Source organism: Antechinus flavipes, chromosome 1, assembly GCF_016432865.1.
Source record: "Antechinus flavipes isolate AdamAnt ecotype Samford, QLD, Australia chromosome 1, AdamAnt_v2, whole genome shotgun sequence".
In the NCBI taxonomy this organism is placed as follows: Eukaryota; Metazoa; Chordata; class Mammalia; order Dasyuromorphia; family Dasyuridae; genus Antechinus; species Antechinus flavipes.
Genome location: NC_067398.1, coordinates 628,736,925 through 628,762,015, shown reverse-complemented (window position 1 = coordinate 628,762,015; position 25,091 = coordinate 628,736,925). Strand labels below are relative to the sequence as shown.

General features: G+C 34.9%; 1 protein-coding gene across 1 annotated transcript in view; it reads right to left on the bottom strand.

The window, feature by feature from the left end:
* Positions 1-25,091, bottom strand: part of TG (thyroglobulin) — a 359,469-nt gene that overhangs the window by 237,111 nt on the left and 97,267 nt on the right. The window contains exons 23-26 of the mRNA XM_051971107.1: positions 19,713-19,829; positions 17,294-17,409; positions 14,421-14,529; positions 4,637-4,834 (exon numbers count right to left, since the gene is read on the bottom strand). Coding sequence (XP_051827067.1) covers positions 4,637-4,834; positions 14,421-14,529; positions 17,294-17,409; positions 19,713-19,829 — 540 coding nt within the window. The remainder of the gene's footprint in view (positions 1-4,636; positions 4,835-14,420; positions 14,530-17,293; positions 17,410-19,712; positions 19,830-25,091) is intronic.

Below are 25,091 nucleotides of genomic sequence, written 5' to 3'. Positions count from 1 at the left end.
AATGGGAACTCTGTGTGTGGGGAAAGAGATATCGATGGGCAGTGATTAAGGCTGCTTAGTTTATCCTAATATGCCCCATTTTAACTATGGCTCAGTATAATAGAGAGCCAAGCCATGCTACTGAAGCCAATTTCAAAGTGACAAAAGCTGAAATGTAAGGAGATGTCATAAAGTTTAACTCAGGAAATCTCAGTGAAAACCAGACCTTCAGAAAGAAGGAACTAAGGAGTGGAAAGCTTTTCCCAGGAGCCAAATGGCACAAGCCCAGAGGGGTAAATGGTATTACAGGGAAAGTCATGAGGACCCTACAGGAAATTGGCCCTGTTTGAAGGGGGACCTGGCCTAAGTATTTTTAAATGCTTCAATTAAATTCCAAGCTTGCCAATAGGATGAGCCTGGGAAACACATCTGCATATATTGAAAACAATATTTTTAAGTGAAGAGAAAAAAATAAATTTTTTACTTTGGAATCCCAGAAGTGTTAGCCTATATCCTAATACATTTTTAAGGCATTAAACTTGGAGAAAAATGGAAGTTAAATTTTGGCTAAGGATTCCTTTGAAATAAACTCCATGAGCTGGCTTTTCCATGGAAGAAAAAAAATTTTTTTCCACATATGATCTCAAGGAAAAATGAATAAACTTTAAATAGCCAAAATGGTATGGCATATTATAAAATAGTTATGTTATTATAGTAATATGTTCAAGAGAGTGAAGGAGCCCAGAGAAGTGATATGAGGAAGCTTGGAGTCTACATCCCACTTCTACCAACAACCAATCAGTCAATCTGTATCAGACACTATGCTAAATGCTAGAATGGGGGATAAAGTAAAAAGAGTCTACTTTGTAAGGACTAAAATTCTAATAGAGGAGTTGAGCATCAATAATTGACTATATCAAAGATTTGTGGACTACATAAGTATGAATTAGTGGTCTCAGTAGGGACTGCCGTAGCAGTTAGAGAAAAGACAGATTGGGAAGTGCTTCCTGCAGAAGGTGGGAATTAGGTTAAGAATTGAGGGGGCTCAGGGAAACTGAGAGTGAGGTAAGGAAGAGGATATCCCAAGTATGGAGGACATTTAGCTAATTACTATGAGCAAATGACTTCAAGTCTCTGAGGTTCACTTTTCTCATCTGTAAAATGGGGTTGGATGGTATTTGCCCTGCTACCATACTTGGCATTTTGAAGATAGTTGGTACAGATGACAGAACATAAATCCTTGAGTCAAAAAATACCTGAATTTGAATGCTGCCTCAGAGCCTTACTGACAATGTGATTTCAAGCAAGTTACTTAGCTCCTGTATGCCTCAGTTTCCTCATATAAAAATGGAAATTATAATAACACCTACCTCATAAGATTTTAAAAAGCAAATAAAATTTTACATATATATGTATATAAATATGTAATAAGGTTCTTTTACACCTTAAAATTCTATACAGATGCTAGCTATTATTGTTGTTATAAAAATAATAACATAATCCTGTTGGATTTTATATTTTACAATTCACTTTAGAAAAAAATGGTGTGTGAGGGATATTACTATTGTCTCCATATTACAGATGAGAAAACAAAGAAGTGGTTTACCATATGATTGGCACATAATAGGTGCTTAACAAATGTTTATTGATTGATTAATTGATTCGTAAATAAAACAACAGACCTGGAAAATAGATCTAGGAGAGATAACCTGAGGATCATTGAACTACTCGAAAATTATGATGAAAAAAAGAGCCTAGATACTATTTTACAGGAAATCATCAAAGAGAACTTCCCCGAAGTAACAGAACCAGAAGGTAAAATCGTTGAAAGAATTCATCGAATTCATCTTCCCGAGTTCAAATCTGGCCTCAGACACTTACTAGCTGTATAATTTTGAGTAAATCATCTAATCCTGTTTGTCTCAGTTTTCTCATCTGTAAAATAAGCTGGAGAAAAAAAATCGGCAAATTCCTTTAGTATCTTTACCAAGAAAACCTCAACTGGGATCACAAAGAGCTGGACATGACTGAAAAATGACTGAACAACAACAAAAATTCTTACTGTCTAATTTCTTATATAATACAATCAGAACATCAGAGCTGATAAGGATGTTAGAGTACATTAGAATATAGAACACAAACAGAGCTAAGAGGGGCCTTAAAGTCAAAGAGTGTTAGGGGTCATCCACTTTAACCCCTTAATTTTACAAATGAGAAAATCAACTCCAAGAGAAATCATAGACCTTGAACTGGAAGCCTTCTAGTTTAATCCTTATTATATCAATGAGGAAACCCAGGTTTGGTGAAGTCATGAGACTTCCCTGAGGTTACATAGGTGGAATTTGAAAGGTAAAATTTGAACCCAGATCCTCTCCATTTTCAGTTTAAGTATTCTTTGGGGCTAGTCCCTTCCATGTTTTCTCCTGTATGTTAGTTCCTTGAGCACAGAACCTGCTTTTGCTTTTGCACAGTGCTGACACACTGATGAAGACCACTAAGTAATCATGCATCAGATACTACTGCTCTCTAGTAATCAGAGTGTAATTCATTTCCTCGGATTTAGCAGGCAGCTCCTCTCAGCTAAGAACTTCCTTTTCTCTTTTAAAGCAACTATTTTTTTTTTTTGAAAGATACTAAAGTACTTACTCAGGCACATTGGAACTAATATAAGAAAATATGACAAGTACCCATTGGGAGCAGAGAGCCACAACTGTCTGATCGCACACCATGCAGTTTTAGGGTGGAATAGGAAAACAAACCTAGATGACCGAAATATCAGGGCAGTCCAGGAGCTGAATCAAATTGCATGAGAACAGGGCCTCAAAAGGATCACTCAATGCACATGCAGACATGGAGTCACGTGAAATGGGCCATAAGCAGAGCCTTTGGTTTGCTTGCATAGGATTAAGCTATAGTATTTTATAGAATGTAGACTGTCAGAGAAAGAAGGGACCTTAGAACACTGTTTGGTAGAACAGGGTAATACAACATGATAGAATTCAAAAGAATTGAAAGATTTTCAATAAGTTCAAGGTACAAGAGTGTAAATTGAAACCCCCAAAACAGATTATTTTTCCCAGTGTCCCACAGGCGGTCTAGGACTAGAGGCTAGCTTTTTTTTTTTCCTGTACTAATTACCTGCAGTAGCAATCCTATTTTCTACTGTTCTTAATTCTTTCTTTTTTTTTTTTCCCAACTAGATTGTAAACTCAATCAATGCAATGACCATATTTCACATTCATTTCTGTCCTTCATCCCTATCTCAAGGTCTGGCACATTGTAAAAGTCCAAATAAAGATGACAAGAGTGAGAAATTCAGGGTGCAAGAGATTGATACTCTAGGACAGGGGTGGAGAACCTTTTTTCTGCCAAAGGCCATTTGCATATTTATATCATTCACAGGCCATACAAAATTATCAACTTATAGAACTCAAGCTTTCAGCTCATCACCATCTGCTGTTGCCTCAGCAAATGCTTTTGTGGAGATGGGATGGGGGCTTTATACTGTCAGGACATTTCTTGTCCGTGCTCTAGGGATTAGTGAGCTTGTAGCCATTGAGTATGAAATGAGATGAGCTTTAGTGTGCTCAGTCAGTTGATTAGAGCACAGTACCTTGAAAATACTAGAACTTCAATATAAGAGAAGAATGGATAGGTAGATCAATGTGTTTAAGGTACATAAAGAACTATAGTTTTAAACACAAACACGGAGATACATACACATATTGTATATATGTATATATGTATACATATATTTGTGTGTATATACACATACACACACACAGACACAAATATGTGAACTTGCCAATCACCAACTCTAAGCTATATCACATTCACTATTATAGTCACCATCAACTGTGTCTCTTCCCCAGAGGAAAATTTACTGAGCTCTGGAACTACCTTCAGCTCTAAATAGTAAGCCTTATCTTGGTAGAGTCAGTTATTCTCCTCATTTCCTGGAAACCAGTTCTAAATTATACCACCATACATATATTCTCCCCTCCTCACTTTCTAGCTCTCTTTCTGTGTTACCTTCCTCAATTGAAAGATAAGCTTCTTGAGTAAAGGGAAAGTGAACTCTCCTATTTGCTTGTATGTTTGTATTTTTTCTGGGTCCTAGTTACATAGGCTAAACTGAGGTCAAAATAAGGTGACCTAGTAGAAAGAATATTTGAATAGCAATTAATAAATTAAGGTTTTAATCCCAGTTTAGCCATTAATTCATGACTTTGGGAAATCAATCTCTTCATATTTCTCTGGATATCTATTTCCTCATCTGTAAAATGAAAAGGTCAGATAATAGAATCCTTAGGATCTTTTTTAAGCTCTAATTATATTTTCTATTCTAACACTGTGTACTACAATTTCTTCTACCTCTACCCTTCTCTATCCTAGCTTTCTATCTCTGATATTCTAAGTTCTTTATATGATTTAAAGTTCCTTCTGAGTCTTGCATTCTAAGATTCTTTGATTCTAAATGTTTCACAAATGCAGGTCACTGTTCAGAATGAGGGTTGGAAGTCAGATAAAAGAAATTATTTGGATCAGCATGAATCTATCAGCATAATCATAGAAGCAATTCAAATTGTCTCCTTTACTGCTGGTGAGCCAGCAGCCTCTCCATACACTAAACCTAGCTTGTTATTGCAAACATTACCTCCTCCTAGCAAAGTCTGAGTGAGGATGAAGCCATCACAGCAGGTTTCTCTGTCACAGGCCAGGCGGCAGTAGAGGTGAATATCCGTCAGATTGGCCCCATCAGCTGAGAACATGATGGACTGGTAGACTCCTGAGAGAGTATTTTGGAAATCCAATTTCTCAAATGTTTTTCGACCAGATGTTGTGAATTCATATCCTAGGATATTAGGAAGGGGATAAAAGAAGAAATCTCAAAAACTTTCCCATAGAAATGGTGGCATGTTGATAGTCCAGAGAATTCACAGAATCTTAAGTTCATGGAATATCCAAAAAAAAAAAAACACTAGAACATAAGTTCTAGTACAATTCATGTTGGGCCAGGAATACCCCTGGAGTTACACAGTAACTCTAGGAAATGGTCATACATGTTCTTTTAGAAGACCTCTAGTGACAGGGAGTTCACCACTTTCTGAGGCAGCTTCTTTCACATGTGGATGATTTTAATGATTAGGATGAGTCTCCATCTGCCTTTCTGAAATTTTCATCCATTTATGAGTTGAAGAACTATGAGATCCCCAAGGCTAAGGCTGGATGGTTAGGGATGTTAGTGTTAGTGCACAAACAGCCCCTTTTCATTCAGAATGCAATAGTAGAAATAGAAGCTGGAGAAAAGCCTGTGAATGAGAAGTAAATTATAATTTCCTGTTCTGAAGAATCCAATAAATATCCTTTATGTCAGTGTAAAGAGGCCCTACGGTATGATAATGGGAAAAAGTCAGAGACTTGAGATCCAATGACCTCAGAGTTTAAAATATATCATTCACAATAACTAGTTTTACTACCATAAAGAAATTATCTAATTTCTATAAGCCTCAACTTCTTTATCTATAAAATGGAGAAATAATTCTTATACTACTAAAAATCAAATTAGGCAACTATATAAAACACCTTATAAACCTGGAAGTTCTCTCTCTCTCTCTCTCTCTCTCTCTCTCTCTCTCTCTCTCTCTCTCTCTCTCTATATATATATATATATATATATATATATGTATATATATGTATATATATATGTATATATATATATATGTATGTATATATATGTATATGTATGTATATATATATGTATGTGTAAAATCAACACACATTTATAAAATACTATGTTTCAAGTACAAGTAATACAGCTATTAAAAGTAAAATAACCCTTATTCTGAATGAAGGTCTGTTGTCATTAATGTTTTCATGACCTACCTTGCACAGTTGTACCTATGAAAGGGTTTAGCAAGACTTAGAGGGCTATAGAAATAGGAGTAATTCTCATTCTGTCTATCTGTCAGCACCCCCTACTGTCCAGTTCGAACTTCCCTAAATCAACATCTCCCTTCTCCTCCACACCACATGATGCTCTAGGTTCCCAAAATAAATGGTCTTTTATTCTTTCACACATAACCCACTTGAGAGCTATAAACCACAGGCTAAATGTGCCATTTTCCTATTAACTATAACTCAGTTTTCCCATCCATAAAATGAACAGTCTCTTTCCTAGTGATAATAGTAAGGGTCGATTAGATCATTACACAAAACTTTTTGTTTTTCAGTTGTATCTAATTGTTTGTGATCCCCTTCGGGGTTTTCTTGGTAAAGATATAGGAATGGTTTGCAATATCCTTTTCCTGCTCATTTTACAGTTGAGGGAACTGAGATCAACAAGGTAAAGAGACTCATCTGGAGTCACATAGCTAGTAAGTAATAAGATTTGAACTTGGGTCTTTCTGACTCTAAACTCAGTACTCTATCTACTGTGACACCTAGCTGTCCTTATACACAAAGTTAAAATTTTTTAAAAAGAAGGACTTTATCAAGTTGAATTTCTATTTTAAACTCAAATTAAATGCCACTTTTTCTAGGATTTCAACTTCAATCAGGAAGAATCTTCCCTCCCCCACATTTCACATTGCATACAACTCTCCTAGAATCTTTATGTGTCTCCTGGAATTATACTGATTTTATATATATAAATATATAAAATATTTTTTTCAGAAACTCATGAGTTCTTGCCTACTAAAAGCTAAAGAAGTACCATATACTTCAAAATATTTATAGCAGTACTTTTTTTGATAGGAAAGAAGTGTAAACGATGTGGATGCCGTTGATTGGATAATGGTTAAACAAATTGTGGTATATGCATGTAACACAATATCACTGTGTATTGTAAGAAATGACAGTCATTAATATTAAAAAGATCTAGGGGGAACTAATTAGTGCAGTGGATAGAGCATCAGCCCTGAAGTTAGAAGGACCTGAGTTAAAATCTGGCCTCAGACACTTAACGCTTCCTAGCTGTGTGACCCCGGGCAAGTCACTTAACCTAAATTGCTTCAGCAAAAAAATAAAAACATTAAAATATAACATTTATATAACATTTTAAAGCATTTTACAAATATTAGCTCATTTGATCCTCACAAAAACCCTGAGAATCAGGTATCATTATTATGCCCATTTTATAGATGAGGAAACTGAGACTAGAGGTGACTTGCCCAAAGTCAAGTGGCTAGTCATTATCTGAGGTCAATTTTGAACTCAGGGTTTCCTGACTCCTTATCTAGTGTTCTATCCATGGTGTCATCTAGATGAGGAATACAGAAAAGTATAGAAGAGTCTATACAAACTGATGAAAAGTGAAGCAAGCAGAGCCATGAAAACAATATAAATAATAACAACAAAATTGGAATAGATGGAACAATAACCACAAATCAATCAAAACTGATTATTGAAAAATTATAAAAAATAGAGAAAAGCTATGAGGAAACCACTTTGCAAGAGGTTGGAGGCCAACGGGGATGGATCATTATACATGCCTAAAAAACTACTGAACAATAGCACATTTTTATGGGGTAGTGGCGCAGGGGAAATTTAAGCAATGTAAGAATGAAAAATATTAATATTCTAATTAGTTAGAGAGGCAATACAATACAGTAAAAAGATACATGTTTTGGAACCAAAATGATTTTGCCCAAATGTAGTCAGACTACTTGTAACCTATGTTTTCTTGACCAAATTCCTTGGTCTCTTTTTAGATCTCAGTTTTCTTAATAGTAAAAAGAAGGGATTGGAAGATAAGATCTCTAAGGTCATCTTTCTGTAAATCAAAGGTCTGATGAATCTATCAAATCTTCAAGTGGAGGCTTTGTGAGACATTTGTTCAAACAAGAATAATTAGAAAACTGAAGCAGTTCCCTCCCACTTTAACATTTTATGATTCTGTGATTCTTAACTAGAATGTAAGCTCCATGAAGACAGTAACAGTTCTATCTAAACTTTGTATCTGCAGTGTAATGATCAGTGTTCTATATGAAGGAAGTGTTTAATGAATGCACTGAGAAAAGAATATAATCTAGATATTTTTAACTTATTAAAAAAGTAGAGGGGAAAAAACCATATCTGTTCCACCTTGGGTGAGAGTTTAAACCAGATGATTTTCCAGCTCTGAAATTCTATGATTCTATTTTCAGTCTTCCTGTTTTTCCCTTGCTCTATTTGTTCTTTTTTTTCCCTCCCCATTTTACAAACTATGAATCTGAGGTACTTCTTCAAAAGGTTCCTCTGCCCATGACAGTTCTATTCAAAACTTCTGAGTCTGATTTTTAAAGGAGAGAAATAAAAGAATTTCCTTACAGCTCATTGCTATTATTTATATGGTGCTTTAAGATTTTTAAAACAGTTTTCAAGGATCTTATGTGATCCTCAGAACAACTCTGGAAAGCAGATGCTCTTCTTCTCCCCATTTTACACTTGTGGAATCTATAGCTCAGAGAATTCAAAGGGTATTGAAGCTTAAGAGTCACAAAGATGTTAAGTGTCTAAGACAGATTTTAGACTCAGGTCTTCTTGTTTCCAGTTCCAGCATGTTATTCATTGTGACACATAGCCTTACTGGTGGAACTTAAGGTTTTTTTGGGAAAAGCTTTTTAAAATCCCATAAATTCCACCATTCCATATAAACATGAGGTCAGCCTTGCCACCTAACACAGAGTTGGCTAACATCCTAGAATTTACTGCTAGAATATCACCTTGCCCATGTCGTAAACACCTTGTTCTCCCACCCTCACCACAATGGCCATCAGAAACAGAATCCAGGAAACATCAGCTGATGATTCTGACATGCTTCCCTGTATAGAATCTGATCTTATAGTTCTTCATTTTAGCTCATACCATATTTGTAATAAACAGTGTCAGAGAGAGAAGGGCTACTAACAAAAGCTGTTCCTTGGTATACCTTCCTTTCCCAGACTCCCATTCCAATACCTTCAATGAGCACTTGCCTCAAGAAGAGTTATTTATAGCAACAAATGTTACATATTTTACTCCAAAGAGATTAGCTTCTTTATTTAATTTTGAAAAAGGAAAGTAAAATGCTCTTGTCATTGTTCCTAAAATGTCACACATTCAACATATATACTTACTCATTCTATGACCTTAGAGCCACAATCTTTCTGGACCTTAGTTTCCTCATCTGTAAACTGGGGTTACATGCCATTATCTCTCAGATCCCTTTAAGCTCTGCTTCTCTAACTAACAGTAAAAGATCTTAATAAACTGCATTTCTGAAATCAAGAGTAAAGGCCAGGTGGTATTTTTAAAGAACTTTTTTTTCCAAAGAAAGCAAAATTTGTACTCTTTTGCTTATAAATGCTTTACTTAAAAAAATCTATCAGTAAAAATAATCTTCATAAAAAATACTAAAGCAACAGGTCCAGGTTTCTTGTTACCATGATATTCAGTCATGGAAATGAGAGACTTTAAAAATGCAATTGTCCACTCCCTTGCATGCCCTCCTCCAAGATAGAATTGAGTAACCAAGAAATAGATGGACCTGACATAAAAGAGCAAATATCAGAATTGGAAAGGACCTCAAGGTCATCTCACCTGACCCTTCACTGAAGCATTCGAAAAATGAAAATAAAAAAAATTTGATAAAATATGACTTTTGATATTAGCCAAAAATGGTAGCACTGGTCAAGTGAGGGCATAAGCCTGGGACACACTAAACTCATTACTTACTGTGTTGGCAGCTGTTCCCAGCTCCTGGAAGAACTTAGCCTCATGTGGGAAATTTTTAAAAGACGCAGAATTTAGAACTTTTTTCTTGTGTTCAGTCATTCAGTTGTGTCCAAAGCACACCAGGTTCTACCATCTTCTACTATCCCTCAAAGTTTGTCCAGGCTCAAGTTTATTGTTTTCATGACATCATCTATTCATATCATCCTCTGATATCCCCTTTTTCATTTGCTTCAGTCTTTCCCAACATTGGAGTTTTTTCCAATGAATCCTGTCTTTTCATTATGTGGCCAAAATATTTAAGCTTCAGCTTTAGTATCTGACCTTCCAGTAAAAAGTTAGAATTATTTTTTAAAGTATTGACTGACTTGACCTCCTCACTGTCCAAGAAAACTCTCAAAAGTTTTTTTTTTTTTTCCTCTAGCACCACAATTCAAAAGTATTGATATTGTGGCTTTCAACCTTTTGTATAGATGAACACTAATAGCCCTATGTTACTATTGGAAAAAACAGTTTTGACTCACAGGATGATTTCAGAGACGCCTGGAGAGACTCATTTGAACTGATGCTGATTGAAATGAGCAGAACCAGGAGATCATTATACACTTCAACAACAATACTATATGATTATCAATTCTGATGGAAGTGGCTCTCTTCAACGAGATGAACCAAATCAGTTCCATTTGTTCAATGATGAAGAGAGCCATCTACCCCCAGAGAGATCCTGTAGGACCTGAGTGTGGACCACAACATAGCATTTTCACTCTTTCTGGGTTTTTTGTGTGTTCTTTCTCAGGTTTTCTTTCCTTCTTGATCCAATTCTTCTTGTGCAGCAAGATAACTGTATAAATATGTATACATATATTGGACTTAACATATATTTCAACATATTTAACATGTATTAGATTACCTGCCATCTAGGGGAGGAAGTAAGGGGAAGAAGGGGAACATCTGCAACAGAAGGTTTGCAAGGATCAATGTTGAAAAATTACCCATGCATATGTTTTGTAAATAAAAAGCTTTAATAAAATAAATTTTGGAAAAGGAAAAAGAAAAAAGTTTTGAAGCCAGTTTAAATGAGATTGTCTAATATTATTTTATAAAGAAATACAGGCCCAGAAAGATGACTAACATAGATGGTAAACAGCAGATCCACTTTTTTTTTGTATTCCTAGTAGAAGTTGAATTGAAATATAAGGTCTATTTTTAGGATCATGAAGGGTCCTGCCTATAGATAGGGACTATGATGAGTTGACATATAGAGAAAGAACTGCCAGTTCCTAGCTTCATGATTCTGTGACCCAATAAGACACTGGACAAAAATAGGATGCTGATATCATAGTCTTAGGGATGGTGAGCATCTCTCATATGAAGTCCACTAGCACTGATGGCCTTTTCCTGTTGTTTGATACACTTGTCCTGGTTTTACCTTATACACAGTGATACCTTAATACAGCAAGGTTTTGTGTTTTCATCCTTATATTGATGAAAAATCCCTTTTTGACTTTTATAGTCTCCATGGGGGAAAAAAAAACCTAATCATTCAGACATTGATTTGGAACCAGAAATAAGAGTATCAAATAGGGGTAGAGTGGCCCTAGGACCATGAACATGCAGTCTACTGTGACCACACAGTGGATACCTTAGTAGGACTTAGGGCGAGATCAGCCAGAGATCTAGTACTTTTTTTTTTCAATTTTGTTCCTTCATTTTCTTTTTTATTAATTAATAGCTTTTTATTTTCAAAATATATGCAAAGGTAATTTTCAACATTCACCCTTGCAAAATCTTGTGTTCCAAAATTTTTCTCCCTCCCTTCTTCCAATTCTCTCCCCTAGATAACAAATAAGCCAATATATGTTAAACATGTGTAATTCTTTTATATATATTTCCTCAATTATCATGCTGTACAAGAAAAATCAGATCAAAAAGGGGAAAAAAAAGAAAGAAAACAAAAAGCAAGCAAACAACAAAAAAGGTGAAAATACCATGTTGTGATTTACATTCAGTTTTCACAATCTTCAGAGATCTAGTTCTGAGAAATGATTAGTGGTACAGTGAACAGAATACTGGGTCTGGAATTAGATTTGAGTTAAGTCCAGTTAAGTCCACACTTAATAACTGCTTGACATTTTGTCACCTAATTTCTGTCTGCCTCAGTTTTCTTAGATGTAAAATAACAATTGCGATAAAATAGTGCCTATATTCCAGGGTTATTGTAAGGAACATATCTGTAAAGCCCTTAATACAATGCCTGGCACAAATTAGGTACTTGATAAATATTAATTCCTTTCTTTTCCCCATGTTATCATAATCTTTTTGAGCCAAAAGTCACTTCCATACCTCAATGGAAAAGGACTTTTATATCCTCCTCAAAATAATAATCCACATTTTTATAGGACTTGAGGTCAGCAAAATATTTGTTACAATGCTGTAAAATAGTGCAATCAAGAGAGGGAGGGATCAAACATCTATTAAGCACCTACTAAATGTCAGGAGCTGTGATAAGCTTTATAAATATTATCTTATTTGATTCTCCCAACATCCTTGGGAAATAGATGCTATTATTATTTCCATTGCACAATTTATCAATGGGAACTAAAGCAGACATCTATAAAATGTCTTGACAAGAGTCATAGGTCTGAGGTCATATTTGATTACTATATTTACTTCTCCCACCTAGATCAGAAAAGTGAGAGTCAGAATCACTTATTCAGGGATACTGAGGTAATAAGTATTAAAACTAGAAGTCAAACCCACATCTGCCCCGTGCTCAAATCCATGGCTTGGTCTATTCATTCAACCAGCATACATTTATTAAGTGCTTACTATTTGCCAGATAGTGGGCCAAGCACTGGAGATGCAAAAAGATACCTTTCAAGAAACTTTATATTCTTACATCAAATGATAGAATAATTTTTTGTTGTTGTTCAATCATTTTAATCATGTCTAACTCTTCATGAACTAATTTGATGTTTTCTTGACAAAAATACTGAAGTCATTTTACAGATGAAGAAACTTAATAAAATGAGGTTAAGTGCCTTACCCAGGGGTTCACACATGTAATAAGTGTCTGAAGCCAGATTTGAACTTGGGAAAGTGAGTTTTTCTGACTCCAGGTTGGGCACAATGGTACTACCTAGCTGCCATGCAAAAATTATTAGAAATCATATATTTCAAATTCTCTCAGTTTATAAATGAGGAAATTAAGTCTTTAAGGACAGCTACTCACTAAAATTCAGGGTGACATAGGTGGGATGATGTACATTGATAAAAACCTCACCCATTTATGCTTAGAAAAGAATGTCCACATCCATCAATAAGCAATTACTAAGCACTATTGCTGGGTTAAGCATTGGGGACATGGTGAAAAAAAGGGACACAGACATTGACCTCAAGGAGCTTATGTTCACCTTATTTTTTCCTTTCATACTCAGATTGGATCCTTCAATGAGGAGGCCATGTCCAATGAGGTGGGGAAAGCAAATAATTATGATCATAATAGCTTCCATTTCTGCATTTCATTATGACTTACAAAGTTCCTCCAAAACCTAGGCTCAGATATTAATAGGTACTAACACCATTCTTTTTAGAATCCCACAATGTCAGAGTTGAAAGGAATCTTAGTCCTTAAAAGATTAACCTCCCCCCACCCACAAACTCCCTAAGATAGGATCATTCAACTTAAGAATGTTGAATGGATCCTGAATCATTTCTTTATTGATTCTATTTACAATTAATTGATCTGCCTCTTAACTGATTAAGTCGTTGTTCTTTGTCTCTGAACTTAGAGATTCAGCTTGTCTATAAAGGGTTAAAATTAAAAATCCGTTTAACTTGAATTTTGATGGTATATGTCAGAACACAATCTCGGGTCTTGTATCTTGACACCACCAACCTATCCTTCAAGGATGTTCAGTTTGCTGCCCTAAAAGCCTGGTCTCTCATTTCTAAACTGTAGCTGCACTCAAATAGAATACTTCTACATGAGAAGGGGAAAGGAAGGGTTATTGCTAGATGCTCATTATTTAACTTCCAACCAATCACGTTATTCCTTTTGCTTCAGCTATGTAACCAATCATGTTGTCTCTAATCCCATGGTGTCTTCTACCCATTTCTGTTCATTGTTCTGTACTCCCCAAAACTTATAAAAGGGGAACTGTCCTTTTGCTTAGGATCACTGGCATAAATGGAAGCAAGCCATTCAGCCTTTATTATCAGGTAGAATGCCCCTGTTAATAAATAATATCTTGCTCAGGGAAACTTGTCACAACTTACCTTTCTGTTAAATTTCAATCACCACAAACTTTTCCCCTGGAATATAACTGTCAGAGATATTACCATACCCAGTGCATAGGATCCTTGATCTAGGAGATGAAAGGGATCTTAAAAGGTACTGAGTATAATTTAGCAGACAAGGAAACTGAGGCTAAGGTGTTTTGCTTAGTGTCACACAGCTAGTGTCATGAAAATAAGATTTGAACTCAGGTCTTCCTGACTCCAAGACAAGAGGCTCAAACACTAGACCAACCAACTCAAGTTCAGGGATCATGGATCACATCACTTTGTATCTCTCCCCTGTTGCCCACCTCTCTTCTGGATCCTTTTGACTTTTCCTATAAAACCACTATCTTCAGAAATGCAGCTTAATTGAATTCTGTTCCAATTAAGAATCTCTCTAAGGATATTCCCATGCCAGGAAGGTGAATTACCTACTAAACCACTAAGGCATCACTGTGAAAACATACCTTTTTTCAAATAGACAGTCACAGATGCTTTATCATCATTCTTTACTTTAAGAAGACAGTTCAGACGTTCAAAGCTGGTGGCAGCAATGTTTCCCAGAGCATCTTGTTCCTGGGGAAGGAAATAATGTCAGTGATTGGTCTCTAGTCTTTGGACAAAGTTTGATTCACCACCCATTTCCTTTCTTCATGGGATGGGGAGTCTAGACTAAATATCCTCTTAAGTGAAGAAAACATAATGCAATTATGTAAAATAGTAAGCTTCCATCATAGAAAATGTTGGAGGAGAAATGCTGGTGTCATAAAGGACACCTGGTAGGTGTCATTTAATCATTTCATAGGTGTAAGTTCTCATAAAATGATTGGGTAAAATATTTTTTAACAAATAAAACAAAAAAAGTTGGGAAGACATCAGTTCTTCAGGTATTTGAGGATCCATATATTACACACTAGTGTATATCTAATTACTATAGATAAGATTTTCAGCCAATTTCAGTCCTGTCCAACTTTTTGTGATTCCATTTGAAGTTTTCTTTTTTTTAATATAAAGGTAATTGGAATTATTGGGATTTTCTTAGTAAAGATAGTAGAGTGGTTTGCCATTTCCTTCTCCAGCTCATTTTACAGATGGGAAATTGAGGCAAACAGGCTAAGTGGCTTCCACAGAGTTCCACAGTTGTAAGTGTGTGAGGCTGAAGTCAGAAAGATGGGACTACCTAATTCCTGGCCAAGAGTTCTATCCACTGTCCCATTTAGCTACACTATCTAACTAGACAATATATCTATATAGATAAAGATATTTAGATCTGGTGATAGCTATAAAAAGTACATATGCAAATGTGTGTATTTCAAATATATGTGTGGATATGGGTATATACACATAACAGAGAGCTCACTTCCAAAATTGTGGATCCCTTCTAAAATTGTGATGTATATATATAAACATATGTATATGCATATAGATATGATATAGATACAGATATAACTTCAGATACAGATTTTAGCTGTAAATATAGATATATATAGGGGTGTGCTGGGAAATATTTAGCAACCAGTTATCCAAAAAAATGTCTACATGACATTTTTATTTTAATTAATTTTAATCTTTTACATTATTAACATTTTTCCATTAATTTCTTAAGTCTAGTATTCAAAAAACAATAAATCAAGCCCTAAGTTGTAGCATTTGCCAATTTCTGATGTACTCACATTAAATTTTAATAATTGACTGAGACAATACTAGTTGGCTACAGTCTATCCCTGGCTATACAGATGTATCCTTGAGGATAGACATCCGAAGTGGCAGCAAGGATCTCATGAGAGAGCTAAATTTGAAATCAGGAAGTCTTGAGTTTGAATCCTGCCACAGATATTTACTAATTGAATAAACCCTGGCCAAGTTATATAATCTCTGAGTCTCAGTTTTCTTCATCTGAAAAAGGAACCCAAAAATATCACAGACCTTTAAAGTTTAAAGGGACCTGAGTAGCTAATAATGTTTCAAGCTTTAATCTCTTTTCACAACAACCCAGTATGGTAGCTGGATTTTACAGAAAAGAAATTTAGACAGAAATTAACCAACTTGCCCAGGGTCACATAGAAAATAAGTGTTTGAAGGTTAAGATTTGAACTCTAGCTTCCTGAGTACAAATTCAACAACCTACCCATTTATACATTGTTGTATGTAAGTGTGCATATGTATATGTGTGTATATTTCTATGTGTATAAATATAGACAAAATATATGCAAGGCAACTTTGGTGAAGAGAGGATATGGGAGAAAGCTTTCTATAGGAAATAGAATTTGAACTGAGCCTTGAAAGAAACTAGGAAAGAGTATCTTCAAGACATGGATCATATGGAATTGCAAATATTGTTTTTAAATATTTAATTATTTTAATTATTAATTATTAAATTAAATATTAAATACTTTAAAATAGTATTGTTTTTATTGATGAATACTAGAACTTTAAATGTTAGTGCTGTTATATCAGGGGCTTCTTAGGAATGTCCACATAAATGCAAAAGAGTTAAATCTCTAGTAATGAGAACTTTTGAAATTATACACACTGGTTGGGGAGAAATATGGGAACTTTTGTTTCCTTGAAGTCACACATTGTTCTAAATTTATGATCCTTTGTCACAATAAGATATATTTAATTTCTTCCCCACCAAAAAAGTCTCAATGAAACTTTTGAGTATAATTGTTGTAGTTGGTTTTATATGTGTGCATAATACATGCAATATATTTACATATGCATATACATATGTGTAGATCTAACAATATACAGTCATATACTATTGTATAGTATATATTCCATGGTAAAAATAATCATGTATATGATCACATAACTTTATACTATATTAATATATCACATAAATTGTTCCTGTTGATAATGTTAATTACATAATAACTTCATGTTATATCAACATATGATTAATATAACAATTATATAATATTTAATAAAAGCATTTTTATATTAACTAATTATGTAATAATTATATTGTGTTATATTTTATTTCTCTATATATAGAGATAGAACTGTATCTATCTATCTGAACTCCCTTCTTGGTTTATGTTAGGGGCTAATCCTGATCTCTACCATCTACAAAATAATAGAAAACAAGGAAATCACATACTGTAGATTCTGGACATAGATTGTGAAGTAACTTATTGTTTGTGGTGCTCCCAAGAGATTCAGTCAATGGATGCGTTCATATAAGCAGTCTCAGTTCACATGGCAATTTCTGTTTTAGGATTAGGTCTAGCAGCCTGATTTTTTTGCCAACCTCTCCAAATTCATAAAGTGTCTTGAGTTATAGGCAAAGAAACCAGCAAGAACCGTGTGGGACTGGAAAGTAACAGGCTCCACTGACCTGACCAGAAGCTACACAATCAATGTTGATATCTGTGCCAGCATAGAAATCACATACAACATCGGATCCAGTCCCGGCCACTGTGAGGAAGGTGCAGTCCTCATCAACAGAACAGTCTAGAAATGCCAAGGGAAAAAAAGAAGAAACCTATAATTCTGATTTGTGGTAACAAAACACAATGATTTTTATTTGATTTCACATTCTAGGAGATAGGAGGGGCAAGTATTCTTTTCCCCATTTTACAGATGAAGAAATGGAAGCCAAATAACTGATTTGCCCACAATCTCTCGAAGAAGAACCCCTGCTGCCCAGAAGAGAAGCCCTTTTGTCTTGCATTTTGGCCTTTGTGTTTTCAATAGTGTCACTAGGCTCTACCCCTTGGGTAGCTGTCTTGTTTGTCAGGGTCTTCACAAAGATCTTCATACTACCTTTAAAATGTAGGACTTGATGGAGGGTGGATTCTTTCTGAATGTTGCTGTGAGACAGATAGTAAAAGTGGTACTAATAGCAGCAGCAGAAGTAGCAATATTAACAGTAAACTAGTAGTAGTAATAGTAATAGTAGTAATACTACTAGTAGTAGCATCAGAAGTATTAATAGCAATAGTAGTAGTAATATTAGTCATAATAGTAATATTAGTAGTAATAATAGTAGCAGCAACAATAATTAGTAGTAAGACTATGAATAATAATATTAGCCCTATTAGTAATAAAAGGAGGAGGAGGAGAAATACTAGTAGTAATAATAGCACTGGCATGAATAGTAGTAATACTAGTAATAGCAGTAATAATAGTAGTAGCCCTTCAAATACTTAAAAGCAGCTATTATATCTTGTTTTGTCTTCTCTTTTCTAAGCTAAAAATCCCATTCCTTTAATTGATCTTCATAAGATGTGATCATAAAATCACAGGAATCTACATTTAGAACTAGAAGGAATGTTAGAAGTCTGGGAAGCTAAGTCCCTCCTTTTATACACAAGAAAACTTAGGTCCAGAGAAATTTAAGGGACTTGACTAGAGTTATACCCCATCCTATTTACCCTTGTACTTTTGCTGACTCAGACCGTTTCTTCTTTCTTAGATTGGAATCTTGAGGTACTTTACCTGTCTTGTCATCATTTGAGAAGTATCAACATGTGATAGTGAAAAAGAACAGTGAATTAAATGACAGAATTCAAGAAGATTTTGGACTTGAATCCAGCCTTTCAACCAATTCTTTTTTTTTAATAACTTTTTATTGATAGAACTCTTGCCAGGGTAATTTCTTACAGCATTATCCCTTGCATTCACTTCTGTTCCAATTTTTCCCCTCCCTCTCTCCACCCCCTCCCCCAGATGGCAAGCAATCCTTTACATGCTTTCAACCAATTCTTAATCAGCCTCATTGTATATTATTGTCAGGTTCACCTCTCTCTTCCTTGTTTCCATATATGGCCTGGGAGACTGTCAAATTACTTTCTAAATTCTAGATAAATTATATTTACAACATTCTGCTGATTCACCCATCTAGTAATTTTATCAAAAAGTAACAGATTAGTCTAAAATTGATGTGTTCTTAATGAAGTCATGTTGGTTCTTTGTGATTACCACTCTCTTTTCTATATGTTTAATAACTACCCTCTTCATAATACAACCTAGAATTTTTCCAAGAATCCATATTGACCTGATGATTATTTGCAGATTCTGTTCTCTTTCCTTTTTTTTTTTTTTTTTTTGAAAATGGTGACACCTTCTCTAAGGCTAAAGTATCTCTCTCTCTCTATTTCCAATCTTTCAAAGATCACCAGAAGTGGTTTAGCAATCACATCTGCCCATTCTTTCAGTCCATTCATCTGTATGATACTAGTTCTTCATTTATTATCTCTATATTTATCTAAGTAATGCATCACAATTAGGCATTTTTGTGCCATCATTTCCAGTCTAAAGATTGGAGTATTTTAGAGGTGCTGAGTAGCAAAACCACATTTCATACCTATTTTCTCTGAGCACAATCTAGGTCTTTCCCGAATATATCACTTTCTAATAACTAAATAACTTTATAATAAATTCTATAAAGCAGGGGTTCTTAGTCTTTAATTTTTTGTTGCTATCAACTTTTTTTTGGCAATCTGATTTGGACCTCTTCAACAACAACAAAAGTGTTTTAAATAATTGAAATTAACAATGGACCTCTTGGAGTCTGAGCCCTAGACTAAAAATTCCTGCTCTAGAGTTATATTTTTTGTCTCTCCAACCACACATTGGAAGCAGCATTGGGAGAACCATAGGCTTCTATAATAGCAGATACTGATGCCTGATGTCATATACATTTTTCAAAAATAGCACCTAAGTCATTGATTTTTTGATGTAGGCAGTACAAGACAATTCCCATACTATGTCCCTCCCCAAACATTTTCTTTTAGGAACAACATTTGTCTTACCTGAGAGGCACTGAATCAGTGGAAATTCTCCTTTCATGGTTTTAGATTGAACTACCATGGCATCATTGGCATTGAAGATAATCTTAGATTCTAGGGCTCGCTCAAATTTTCGGAGCACTAAAAGTAAAATACACTATTGAAATTTTCATGTAAGAGAGGTAAATGTTCTATAAAAGAGTTAATTTGGGCATTAGATCAGGAAGGAGCTAATCTACCCAATCATTCTTTCACCTCAGACCCCTGTATCAGGGTTTGGCTACTTTTATGCAAGTATTTCTAATTTTGTGTTTCTAGGCATCTAATAGACTAGTATCAAAGAGAAAGGCAAGGAGGTGATAATGGAAAGAGCTTGGACTTGTATCCCAGTTCTGTGATGTATCAGAGTTAAGACCTTGGAGAAACTGCTTAATTTGTCAGAGTTGTCCAAAAGAGGAATAGGTTTCCTCTGGGAACAGTTATCAATATTAGAGGTGCTTTTTTAAAGATTGGAAGACATTTGCTAGGGAAGTTGTGGATGGAATTAGGGGTCAGATGGACTCGAATCTATCTGAGGCTCTATGGCTGGCATTTCCTGGCTGCAATTTTCTTAATTCAAAAATAAGAATAAGAATAATCCAGCTAAAGTCCTTGATGCTTCACAGGGATATTATTGTGACCAAAAAAGAATATAAATGATACCTGCCAATTATGGAGTTGTCATAAATTTACTAAACATTTCCTTCACAACAGCCCTGGGAGCACATGCAGGCATACAAAGCATACACAGACACAAACACACAAATACTCCCTTTATACTATTTCATATTTCAAGGTTCTGTGATTATTCACTTATATTGATCATCTGAGTAGATCATCTTTTGAGGACTGCCTTTACTAAAAAAATTATCACCATGTACCTATCCTGATTGTGAAACTCATTGAATTTAGCAAAACTTCCTTAGACAATCCTACAGATTCTCCCTGAGCCTGCACTTGAAGGTTTCATCAGCTTGGTTGGAACTACCTTGGGATCTATTACCTTAGCCTTTGAGAACCTAGGGCTACCTCCACACCACAATGAGGCCTTGAAAGAGTATCTTTATCTCTAAAAGAGCATAAGCTAATAATTCTATAGACAAAAGATCCTAAAAAATTATAAAGAAAATCATCACTACAGTATGCCAAATTAGTCTTCTGGCATGCAAATTCTGTCAGCTAAATCTCCCATCTGTTGAATTTCTGTAGCTTTAATTGTACTTATGTCTATCTTAGGAGAGAACCAGGAGCTTCTTCTGTGTCGACTCTCATTATGTTAGCACTAGAGAACATCCTGAGGCACAAGTGAATATGTGTCTAGGAATTCTTTGATTTAAGGGGGACAAAAAGATTTTTAGAATGGATTGGAGGGAAGCACAAGTCCAAATGAAGTACAAAACAGGGTCTTCAAAGAGGAGAGTGAAAGGGAATTCCCTGACTGCAGCAAAATATCACCTCCTATATGAGGTTTATCTTGATATCCACCAAGTGCTACTGTCCTTTCCCATCCTATCTCAGAAATTACTTTGTATTTACTTAGTCCATATTTTATATTTACTTATTTTTTCATGCACTCCCTCTTCCAAAAAAGGAATATAAGTGGCTTGTGGACAAGAACTATTTCATTTTTGTCTTTGTATCTCCAGCACCTAGTATAGTGCTTAATAAGTACTTAAAATGCCGTTTGAATGAATAAATAAATACTAATGATAAGAAATATAAAATCAGTCTATAAGTGTTTCAGGGGAGATTTAAATAAATAAATTTTAAAGAAAATTTTCCATAAAAAAGTTGCCTAAACACTAGACTAGGCTACAGTGTAGTTAAATCTCTTTTATTGGAAAGCATCAGAAACAAAATATAAAATACCTTCTCTCCAGAGGTAGATGATTCAGAACTTAGCATGATATCTGGCAAATAGTAGTCACAATTAATATTGATTGATTGATTGGGCAAGTTATTTTAACTCCCTGAATTTCAATTTCTTGATCTATAAGATGAAGAAAATAAGGCTTTTTTTTTTCTGCACGCTTCCAAGGATTGTTGTGACAACAATGTTCTACATACTTTAAAAAGTATAGAAATGAAGAGGTATAAGTAGTAGTTGTAATGTGTCAAATAGCTCACATTTGTATACTATTTTATAATTTATAAAGGACAGGTTGATGATACAATGGCTAGAGCACTAGAAAGACTCATCTTCTTCAATTCAAATCCAGCCTCATTTACTATCTGCGTGACTTTGGACAAGGCTACTTATTTAACTCAGTTTGCCCATTTTCCTCATCTGTAAAATGTTAGAGGAGGAACTGGCAAACCCATTCAGTATCTTTGCCAAGAAAATCCCAAATGGGGTCACAATGAGTCAGACATGACTGAAAAAAAATGACTCAACAGCAACTTAAAGTTTATAAAGCATTTTCAACATATGTTTTTTTTTTTTTTTTTTACCCTTGCAGCTGGGTAATCTAAACAAGAATTATTACCCTCCATTATTCAGATGGGGAAATTGAGATTCAAAGAAGTAGATGATTTGCCCATAGCCACAATGATAGCAAATAGTAGAGAAAATTCTTCTCATTCCCACTCTAGTCTTCTTCCTGCTACATATGCTGCCTAGAGGGATGTATTACATAGTGATCATTTTAAAAATTTGTTTCTTTTACTAGAAATGACACATGACTATAACACCATGCACATCAGGAAAGATATTTCAAAAGGCAACATGCAAATGAAGGGGATTGGACTTAACTGCTAAAGTCCCTTTGGGTCCCTAAATATACATGTATATATATGTTATAGTTTATGTTCCAATATTCAAAAATCTAGAGTCCTTTTCCAGCCCTTTTAAGTTTTCTAACATATTTGTATTGCAACTTATTATAGCTTGAGAATTCCATGTTCTAGAGTTAAAGTTAAAAAGGCTCTAACAGGTTTAGAAGTTCCTGGGTTGAAGTAGAATTTAGGGATAGTCAAACTGCAACTCAAAAGCCAAATCCTGCTCAGGACCTGTTTTTGTATGGTTTATGTATGGTTATGTATGGTTAAAAACTTATATTTTAAAAATATAACAAAACTTTATTTTAAAATGTAAAAATTATTTTTATTAGCTTAGTAGGCAATTCAAAAACAGGCAATAGCTAGATTTAGTCACTGAAAAATAGTTTGCTGATCCCTGGACTGATTTTAAAGTTCTGTTCCTATTCTCAATCCATTATCCTTTAATATTTTTGATTTTATGAATTTTATTTGTAATAGAAACAAAAAGGTTGACAAATTTCTGAAATTTCATAAGACTAGGTCTATGAAACTGGAAGTTTACCATACAGAACCGAGAACAGAATTTAGCCCAGGAAATTTGCATAAGAAGCCACAGGATAGAAGTTGCATCAATCTTTAACATGATCATTTGCCTTTTCAAAATAAAACAACGCGGCAGTAATGGGAAACGGGTTTCTGGTTGTCAATGCCTGGAGGCAGCAGGTGTTTTAGATAAAACTGTCATTTTTACTTGGAAAGAACACTGCAGCAAGCCAAGCAGCCTACTTACAGAAACAGCTAAAACGCAAAGCTTTATCCTTCAGGCTATGGGGCATAATAGAGAGAACACATCTAATAGTAGAGACCTAGAAAGAGAGTTGGCCCTGGAGGCAGAGGGGATGGGTTCAAATTCTATCAATGATAATTAATTACTACCTAGTAATCTGGAAATGAGCCTTTAAACCTACAGTTATCCCTTCTACATACCTGGGTTCAGAGGCACAGCACTCCCACAATCTGGAAAATCCACATAAAATTGTTTGACCCTGCATTTATGCTAAAAGAAAAAGAGTCTGAATTTTTTTTCTTTTTGCTTATGGGATGTTTACAATGTCATAAAGTAAAATGTGGCTCATAGGCTTTGTGTTGTCGGCAACATCTGCAAAATTCTGCCCAAGTTGCCATTTGATTTCTTATACCAACCAGCATGATGATAAAATCATGATGGGAAAAGTCGTGATGTGGAAGGGATAACTGTATGTGGATATCAGATCCTCACTTTTAAAATAAAGACATGAGATCCCTTCTAGAGCTAGCTCTTATCCTGTGATCTGTTTTAGTCCTTTCTCCATCTACTACTTATTAGTGTACCCTAGATAAATCACTCATGATCTCTGAGTCACAGTCTCTTCATCCATCAAATGAGAGAGTTGGACCAAAAGGTGAAAATATAGTTTCTGTCCACAAGGAGCTTACATCCTAATGTGGGAAGATAATACATAAAGGAGAGATGAAAAGGGGCAGGGATGATTATTTTGTTTGAGATGAGAAGAAGCTGCTCATTCAGAAGTACAATGGAACTTCTTGGCTAATGCATGAACTTGAGTTTCTCTTTTCCTTATTGCTCAGATGTTGCTGGAATGTCTGAGCCCAAGCAAAGTCTAAGCCATAGGGATTACGTGATTCTTCAATGTACATGACTTATATGACTCCACTGATAAGTCAAACCATGCTTTTGATGATAATAAGCTAGATCAAGGGTTAGTTAAAATTCTAATTTCTTAAACTGTGCATCAAGACCCCATATGGGAACTTGTAACTGAAGAGAGTGTTGCAAAATTATGATTTATTATCATTACATGTTACATTTATATAGATATAGATAGATACATACATACATATATACACATATATGTATATATCTATATATAGATAGATATATCCGAGGTCATGTAAAAATTTCTTGAATAAAAAGGGGTCACGAGTGGAAAAAGCTTAAGACATCCTGAATCCTAGAAAGAAAGAAATCTTAAATCATAGATTCTGAGTAAGAGAAAAGTTCACTTTTCCAGCATTATCCATACATCATACATACTTCCTATCATCTATTTGGAATTTGGAAGGGTAACTATCCAAAAGCAATGGATGTGTGTCAATCCTGTGACCAGAGATGGTCTCTTTATTGACTGCCAGTGAAGATACCTTCCCCTGGACCTTCTCTTTCTAAAGAACTCATTTTTTGCCCTGGGAATCTCCAACTAGAGCTTGGAGGGAGATAAGAGAGATAAGGAGAAATGAATGGAATTATAAAGAAATGCTGAAGGCTGGAAAGGGGCAACATTTGCATCTATATCCCAGACTACCCAATGTGAGATTTACTCTATTTCTTTAAAACACTTCATGTCCAATTTTGATTTAATTTAATTTCATAAATATGATCCTTTTCTTCTTTACCTTTACTACTAATGTAAGCTTGCTCTCAAGGTATTTTAATATCTCCACAACCTAGTTTAGATCATGGTCTAAGCATGAACAAAAATACTTTAATTTTATTTAAAAGGATAAAAATTAGGCTTTCTTTTCCCCAGGATTTTTGTTAGTTCC